Source organism: Zingiber officinale, chromosome 6A (assembly GCF_018446385.1).
Source record: "Zingiber officinale cultivar Zhangliang chromosome 6A, Zo_v1.1, whole genome shotgun sequence".
Classification (NCBI taxonomy): domain Eukaryota; kingdom Viridiplantae; phylum Streptophyta; class Magnoliopsida; order Zingiberales; family Zingiberaceae; genus Zingiber; species Zingiber officinale.
Window position 1 is genome coordinate 107,925,858 of NC_055997.1, and position 8,952 is coordinate 107,934,809.

Genomic DNA, 8,952 nt, shown 5'->3' on the forward strand with positions numbered 1-8,952 from the left:
TTTAATAGAACACTAAATGAGCGGTTAAAAAAATATTGTCCTTTATTTAGCAAGTTCTAAGTCACTAGAAAGTAATATCTTAACTTGGTTGATTCTATATATCAGATAGATTATGGATAGGCAGACCTAACAAGAGCGCATCTGGTGTAGTGGTATCATAGTACCCTCCCACGGTACTGACCGGGGTTCGATTCCCCGGATGCGCAATTTTTTGTTTTTGCTAAAAATAAAAATGAAGTTAGACACCAAACCAAACATTAATCAACGGGAACAAATCCTCGTGGAAAGCTACACTAACCAAACAGCATTTAAATTAGACATTAACACCTAAATCCTGTAAAAGTTTTTTTTTACACAAACCAAAGAGCACCCTACTTTTATTTATTATTATTATTTTTATCAAAAACAACGTTTTTTTGCTAAAAATGAAGTTAGACACCAAACCAAACATCCATCAACGAGAACAAATCCTGGTGGAAAGCTGCACCCAACCAAACATCATTTAAATTAGACAAAAAGACCTAAATCCTATAAAAGTTTTTTAAAAAAAAAACGAAGTTTTTTTCCCAAATCACAGGGCACCCTACTTTTATTTACTATTTTTTAATAAAAAAATCCTATTTTATTATTTAACAATGTATAATTACTTGACTAGCTTGTCTTCTAATACTGTTTGCATTATTATTTTCAGTCAGTCAAGCGAGTTGTACATGTAATAGCGATACTTTCAAAACTACAATACATATTTAACATGTGTAAAAATATTCATGTTGTAACAATTACGATTTTATAATCGCTACAAAGTAGATTCAACCTGTTAATTTACCATTCAAGTTGTAACAACTATGACGTAACTGTTAAAATACGAATTCAATATACTTATATAGCATTCATGTTGAAACAATTACAAAATTATAGTTGCTATAACATTTCATAACTGTTACAACGTGTCTAATCGATTCAAAATTTAGATGGAAAAATAATAAGAATAATATTGAATAATATTAGAAGATAGTTGAGTAATTATATCCAAATGAATAGTGGAGTGGGATGCCCGAAAAAAATCAAAGTGAAACACTGGTGAGGTGATTTAGATTGGAGAATAATATTGAACAATACTCAAGAGTTTTTATACACATATGGTTGTAAATGAACCAAGCGTTCGTGAACAAGCTTGATGTTCGACTTAGTAAGAGCTTGTTTATGGTCGTTCAATATACATTAGATTAATTAAACAAACAAGCTTGAACACATATGTGTTCAGCTCGTTAACGTTCGTGAACAACGTTCGTGAATCGTAAACAATGTTCGTGAACAACGTTCATGAATAACATTCATGAACAATATTCGTGAACAACGTTTACGAACTATATTTATTAATAAAACTGTTTTCAATATGCTAAATAAATAATAAAAAATAAAATAAAATAAATAAATTTAAATTATCAATTTTAATAATCAATCAAACAATTAAAAATTTTAAACAATCAAACAAACTTGAATTGAGAACTTAATAACATCTAAACGAACCAAGCTCAAGTCAAGCTCGAACCAAGCTCAAGTCAAGCTTGAATTGAGTGTTTGATAACATTTAAACGAACCAAGCTCAAGCAAAGTTTCAAACAAGCTCAAGCTCATAAAAAATAAACCAAGCTAAGCTTGAACACTCATTTCAAAAGCTTGGTTCATTTTAAACTCGGCTCGGTTATTTTATCAAACAAACTTGAACACCTATATACACAATTGAATAATACTAGAGTGCAATTGAGGAATTATTCACAATTGAACAAGAATGTCCCTTTATAAAAAAAATCAAAATGTTCGATAATTTAGAAGAAAAAAATGGCCCTTTTAATTTTTGGTCATTGAAAAATGAGATTAGGTAGGTCAACCCAAGAACTCCATGATTGACAAGTCAAAACTCACAAAATTTTTCAGCATAATTGCGAATCAAAAGAATGGATGCAGATTTACTGAAAATCTTCAAAGATTTCAAGGAGCAAAGTTAGTGAGCAATCAAGAACAAACAAGCTTAGTTTTGAGATCAATGTGCTTGCATTCACTGAAGAATCAAGTGTGTATTTTTTTTTTATATAAAAAAAATCCAATCAATGTTCTATCTTTTCTCTACAAAATGTATGTTGTGTAATCATCAATCTACAATCTAGGGTTAGCGATTAGAAGGACTTCTTCAATCCCCCAAAATCCATCCTCTCTGAGCACTCCGAGCCTCCCCTGTGCGCGTTCAGCAGCCTGAGCAGCTCGCTCACCTTCTCCTTGGTCGGCGCAGAGCACCCGACCTGGAGCAGAATGAGAAGCTTCTGGAAGGCCCCGACTTTGATGGCGTCCGCGGCGCGCTCGCCTTGCCTCTCGCTCTTGCAGAGCTTCCACAGCGCCGACACGGCGAACTGCGTCGCCGTCTCCGACACCCGCAGCATGTTCTTCACCAGCACCGGCACCGCCAGGGCGTGGCCGCGCGCCGCCTCCCTGCCGCGGCCGCAGCCCAGAGCGCCGTCCAGCACCGCTAGAGCTTTCTCGGCGGTGCTCCTGTCGGCGTCGACGAGGATCTCGAGTAGTAGGGGGACGATCCCCGATTCCGAAACCCTAGCAGCGATCCTCTCGTGGGTCGAGACCAGGTAGAATGCCGCCGCCAGGGCCGCCTTGGTGGTCCGCGGCGAGATCGGCTTCTCGATTAGCTTCACCAGTGCCTCGATTAGCCCGTCCGTCCTCGCGAGGACCTCGATCCGCTCCGGCGGAAGAGAAGAGGTTAGGTTTTTGAGGACTAGCGCCGCGTTGAGCCCCGCATCGAAATCGCCAGATTTGAGGAAGGAGACCACGAAATCGAGCGACTTGTTCGATCCGATCTGCCGACACGTATCTTGATCCAAGGGCAGAAATAAAGCTAATGCGGAAAGGATCTCCTCGTCGCCCCATTCGCCCAAGAGGGCAGAGAGGACGCGGCCGGCGCCGCCCTCTGCCAAGCATCTCCGGTTGCGCTCGCTTTCCTTCGCCAAAGCTTTGATTTTCCCGACAGATTCGCGGAGGCGGGCGCGGTCTCCTCGGCGGCCGGCGAAGGCGACGTCCGCCAGCAAATCGGAGGCTTGGGCGGGGGTCACCGGGATCCTTGGCGTCGGGATCCGCTCCATGCCCAGCGACCGGTGGGCGACGCACCAGGCCTGGATCATCCGGCGGAGCGCGTGGTTGGGGACGAGGTCGTCGGAGAGGAGGGGCTGGTTGGTGACGGGGCAGTTGCGGTGCCCGGCGTCGAGCCACGTCTCGATGCCGTGGCGGTCGTAGGTAATGCCGGTGTGCAGCGTGACTGGGTCCTTCATGAGGTCGAGCGAGATAGGGCAGCGAAAGGCGGCGGGCACCGGCAGATCCGGCGGCGGCAGGGGGGCGCTGAAGGCGAGTCTTGAGCTGAGCTTGGGCGAAGCCATGGCGGAAGCAATCGAGTTACAAATCTTGCCTTCGATTTGTGACCGAAGAGTGAGGAGGAATCGAACTTGGAAGAGACTCGCCATCGATGCGTGCTTTTATATAGAAACCTCGCGGATTAATTTGAACGTTGACCGTGGAAGGTTGAACGTGCTAAACCGACGGAGACCAATAGCAAAAAAGAGACTCACGTCTCACTTTTCCGAAGGTTGACCAACTCCAGTCAGTTGGGAATGAGTCGGTCAACTGCCAGGCTCTTCTTGCATGCATGCAGTAAACGCGGGTTGCGTGAATTTGGTTATTTTTTCAAAACGCCCCCGCACGCTTTAACGGCTTTACAACTTGCCTCCTAAAGCTTCATTAATATCAAAATAGTACCCCTAAGTTCTAATCTAATCGAACTAATCTATTTGAAAAGATATTAAAAGGTTGTTGCTTACTTCTAATGATTTTATAGCAGTTACTACCCGCTACTATAATGTTTAAAATGTTATAATTATTTCAATTGTTTTAAAGTAATTTTAATTAATTTTAAACTTCATCAATTTTGATAAGAGTGTTTTGATATAATGATATTTAGCATTTAATATTTAAGTACAATTGTATAGTAGCTATCGGTAGTAATTGTTACAATGTAAAAAATTAATTATTTTACTTTAGTCAAAATTATTACACACAAGATCTTTATTGTATCAAAATATTTGTTATGATCAAAATTATTTAAATTTTATCAAAATTATTTTAAATTAGTCAAATCACTTTAAAATAATTATAATTAAATGTTAAATCTAAATTATAAAAATTATGTGCACTATTATATCAAAATATGCTTTGCAAATTTAGTCAAAATTATTTAAATTTCATTATCATCAGAAATAATTTAAATTGGTTAACATCATTTGAAAATAAATAGTAACTACTATAACAATTACAAACTATCACATAGTTATTACAACAATATTATATTAAATGTTACATATTGTAATAATTATTGAGTAGTTTTTATATGTTACAGTAGTTTGTCACAGTTGTTATAATAACTTTGAAAGTAAGGGTATTCTCAAAAATAAAATATATGGTAGAATGTTGTTTGCTTTTTTTTTTCTTTGAGAAAAAAGATGTTTTTGATGATTTATATAATTTAGGTGCCTTTTGATTTATGCTCATTCCAATTCATAATAATTAAGTGGGCGTTAGGAATATTCATCGCACGGTCGTACCATATTAATGGCCGTGCACGTCCATCACGTTACAGTCAAACTGTGCACCGTCCCCGCATTCAAAATTTTTTTGTAAATTTAATTTAGCAATTAATAAGCATTCAAAAAAGCAATTATAATTTAGGAAGATGCATTTAGTTTGTAATAAGTATACAAGTTGATATTTAGTAGCTCTCGAAATATATGTATATATACACATTAATGGCCTTTAAAGAAAATTAATTACTCGAGGGTTGGCTCAGGCCGGCACCGAGAATTGAACCGCCAGCGAACGGTCGCGACGGATCGGGGCGCTGAGGGAGAATTGACTTGAATCCGAGTAGCGGGCCGGCGGATGCGGGCGGACCCAACTTTACGTGCCCTCTCGGCGGCGAGGGATTCGGGCAACCTGCGATCCCATTTCGCGCCACATCTTCCTCTTGCCCTCTTTTGGCGCCTCGGCGTCAAGCGCTCGGGCATATAGTGGGAGATTCGACAGGCGAGTTCTCGATCGACCGATTCCAGTATCGCCCCGGCTCCCCGTTTCTTGTTTGCTGGTAATCTCGCAATCCTCCTGTCGTTTCTCTGTTGCTTCTCGTTCCAAAATCCAATATTTAGTCCTTGTTCATCATGTTTTCCCTTCCTTTTTGATCAATGTGGCTGATGTCTTGACTCATAACTCGGGCTGTATGTTCTCTTGAATGCTTGCGCGACTCAATCTTAATGCCCATTTATTTCCAGGAAAATCAATGATTCGCTTGATCTGATTTTTTGTTATTGCCTTTTCTGTCTCTCCTAGAGTTTAGGTTGGAGTTGCAATATATTGGTGCTTGTTGCTGGGTTACTAGTTTGCATAATTTGGTTTATCTTGAATCTCGTTTGATAGCTTCGCAGATAATTCTGTGTTCATCCTTCTACAACTGACAAATTACTTTCAATCTCAAGCTCGCATCTTCTTTCGTGTCAGATATAGAAGATGGCAGAATCTGAGGATATCCAGCCCCTCGTCTGTGACAATGGAACTGGAATGGTTAAGGTACAATTTCACCTTTATATCTTTTAAGATTGATATATTCCGTGTCATGTTTCCATGAATGCATTAGGAGCTAGCGTTCACTAGTAGCTGGTTTTTGTTTTGTAATTTAACAAAGTATTTGAATAAATCAAAGAAACCAATCTATGATTCGGTCAGCGTATAACACTTGTTTGATTTCACACTGCCTTTGAACTGAATAACGTATACTTGATTGCTTATTCTTTAGGCTGGATTTGCGGGAGATGATGCCCCAAGAGCCGTGTTCCCTAGCATTGTGGGTCGACCTCGTCACACTGGTGTGATGGTAGGGATGGGCCAGAAAGATGCATATGTAGGTGATGAGGCTCAATCGAAAAGGGGTATCCTAACACTGAAATATCCAATTGAGCACGGCATTGTTAACAATTGGGATGACATGGAGAAGATTTGGCATCACACTTTCTACAATGAGCTCCGTGTGGCACCTGAAGAGCATCCTATCCTTCTCACCGAAGCCCCATTGAATCCCAAAGCTAATCGTGAGAAGATGACTCAGATCATGTTTGAGACATTCAATGCTCCAGCAATGTATGTGGCCATCCAAGCTGTTCTTTCTCTCTATGCCAGTGGTCGAACAACAGGTAAATTATGCTGTCAATATTTCAATGTTATGCTGAGATATAACAGATTATGAGCTAGATCTATAGCTAATAAGATTTAACACAAAAGTTTTGAGAAAAATGCACAAAATAAAAATAAACTTCGAAGCATGCTAGGCACTGCTCCAAATGTAAGAGATGCCCCTCTCCATCAGTAGCATGGTAAGACGGAAGAAAGAATATGCCTAATCAGATGAGAATATGGTAGAAAAAATATGCAAGAGGCTAATGGAATTTCATCTCCTCCATCAATCTATATAGTTGGAGGAGTACTTTGAGGTGTTACATAGATGAAGTGACATCGGATTCCTCATTGGATTTCTCCAAATGTTGTTACAATCAATTGAAAATTAAGTACTTTATGCCAATGTATCAATATATAATCTTGCACTTGCTTTTGCATTTCAAACAAGCTTTTCTTTGTATGTACTTGTAGATATCTATTCATAACGGCTGACTAAATTAACTGATCCCTTGAAGACTTTGATTGAATGAGATAAAAGATTAGTTTAGTGTGGAGTTGATGCCAGGAAGATCGAGTTATATTCTATAAGCATCTCTACTAAGTTTGAATAGTTAAACAGTGTGCCTTTGCATCTTCAGTAACCATATGATCCTGTTCATTAATGTGATCCTTAATTTATTAGAGTACGCACAAGATCCTTGTATTATCTGAGCTAATACCTCACGTCAATGGATTGTCAATTCTCTAGTAACGCAATGGGTACTTAATCATAATTCATAAGTGACAGTAATCATGCAGAATCTTAGTTATCAATTTCTCCTCAGCCCAATAGAAAATGTGTAAAGATTTAGCACTCACCTCTGTTGCCATGTATCTCAGGCATTGTGCTGGACTCCGGTGACGGTGTCAGCCACACCGTTCCCATCTACGAGGGCTACGCGCTCCCCCACGCCATCCTCCGTCTCGACCTTGCCGGCCGTGACCTCACCGACGCGCTGATGAAGATCCTGACGGAGCGCGGGTACTCCTTCACCACCACGGCCGAACGCGAAATCGTGCGCGACATCAAGGAGAAGCTCGCCTACATCGCCCTCGACTTCGAGCAGGAGCTGGAGATGGCCAAGACCAGCTCCTCCGTGGAGAAGAACTACGAGCTGCCCGACGGCCAAGTGATCACCATCGGCGCCGAGCGGTTCCGCTGCCCGGAGGTGCTCTTCCAGCCGTCGATGATCGGAATGGAAGCCGCCGGCATCCACGAGACCACGTATAATTCCATCATGAAGTGCGACGTGGACATAAGGAAGGACTTGTACGGGAACATCGTGCTCAGCGGGGGGACGACCATGTTCACGGGGATCGCGGACAGGATGAGCAAGGAGATCACGGCGCTGGCGCCGAGCAGCATGAAGATTAAGGTGGTGGCGCCGCCGGAGAGGAAGTACAGTGTGTGGATCGGAGGCTCCATTTTAGCTTCCCTCAGCACGTTCCAACAGGTATGTCTTCTTCAACTGAAAGATTGACGTCTTCGGAATTTTTAGACTGTTAAAATTATATCCTCCAGAAATCGTAAAAACAACGTTGGCATTGCAGATGTGGATTGCAAAGGCAGAGTACGATGAGTCCGGTCCATCGATTGTGCACAGGAAATGTTTCTAAACCATCTTCCTATCAACTACCAGAACAATAAGATGGTTCGCAGCAGAACGCATCGAAGAGATCAGTTCAAATTACTCACTTGGATAGGTCTACTTAATGGTGATCTGCAATTATTATTATATATTTATTTTTTTTTAAATTCTATTCCCAGTGATTAATTGGATATTTTCAATAATCCTGAATTAAACATTATTGTTGAGGAACTTGTAATCTTATTATTTTCTGCTCTATATTTTGTAATGTGCCACGGGAAATTAATTTTTGTATTAAACTATTAATTTTTCAAATTTTCTTCTTTTGCGTTTCCTTCTCTTGCTTGTTGATCGAAGTAACACATTGATAGTAAGACTTATGCTATACATCATGTCCGCCCCAAGCTCTCGTGTCCGCTCAATTATAATAAAAGATGATTTCATTAAACTCGAATATTATTTACAGTTCATTTTCAAATTATATGAAAAAAAATAAATTATAAAGTAAATTTATATGATAATAAAACTTTTCCTAAGGAATTTTTTTCCAAAGATATACAACAATCAAAAATTAATCTTTATCTCAAATAAATTTGCTATCCTATGTTTACTCTAGAGTGTGGATGAGGAAAAGAAAGGAATTAATGATAGAAAATTATCGTTGGAGAAAGAGAAAAGAAAGGGTGAAGAAATCTTTTCCTTTGCACACTTGTTTACCTTGATAGAGGAAGGAGAATACTTGTGATGTAATTTTGTAAATAAAAAAGGTTACATGCGTTATTTTTTTTGATATATGGTGTAATTTTGTGAATGCAAAAGGGGTACATGCGTCATTTTTTTTTCATCTGCTGTTTTCCGTCCGATTTTGAGATGATCGATTTTGGCTCCAAAATTATCCGCTGATGGATTGCGTTACTTTTCCTTCGAAAAATTTTAATGAAGTAAACGACGGAAACTTTTCCACCGTAGAAATTTTTCCTTAATTTTATTTTCCACTCTCCCAAGTAAACAGAGCCTTAAAGTCACATGGAAGGGAAGTAAATTATCCTCA

The 8,952-nt window shown here is 39.9% G+C and overlaps 2 protein-coding genes and 1 non-coding gene across 3 annotated transcripts; 2 read left to right on the top strand and 1 right to left on the bottom strand.

The window, feature by feature from the left end:
* Nucleotides 1-135: 135 nt before the first annotated feature.
* Nucleotides 136-206, top strand: TRNAG-CCC. The gene has a single exon. It is a non-coding gene; the product is annotated as a tRNA-Gly (tRNA).
* A 1,852-nt stretch (nucleotides 207-2,058) lies between these two features.
* LOC121997324 (U-box domain-containing protein 21-like) lies at nucleotides 2,059-3,536 on the bottom strand. The gene has a single exon (XM_042551676.1). The coding sequence runs from the start codon at nucleotides 3,519-3,521 to the stop codon at nucleotides 2,178-2,180; it is 1,344 nt and encodes a 447-aa protein (XP_042407610.1). The 5' UTR covers nucleotides 3,522-3,536; the 3' UTR covers nucleotides 2,059-2,177.
* A 1,382-nt stretch (nucleotides 3,537-4,918) lies between these two features.
* Nucleotides 4,919-8,235, top strand: LOC121997325 (actin-like). The gene is made up of 5 exons (XM_042551677.1): nucleotides 4,919-5,191; nucleotides 5,602-5,670; nucleotides 5,897-6,290; nucleotides 7,153-7,766; nucleotides 7,864-8,235. Exons 2-5 carry the CDS (start codon nucleotides 5,611-5,613, stop codon nucleotides 7,927-7,929), a joined length of 1,134 nt encoding a protein of 377 aa, XP_042407611.1. The 5' UTR covers nucleotides 4,919-5,191; nucleotides 5,602-5,610; the 3' UTR covers nucleotides 7,930-8,235.
* Nucleotides 8,236-8,952: the final 717 nt, after the last annotated feature.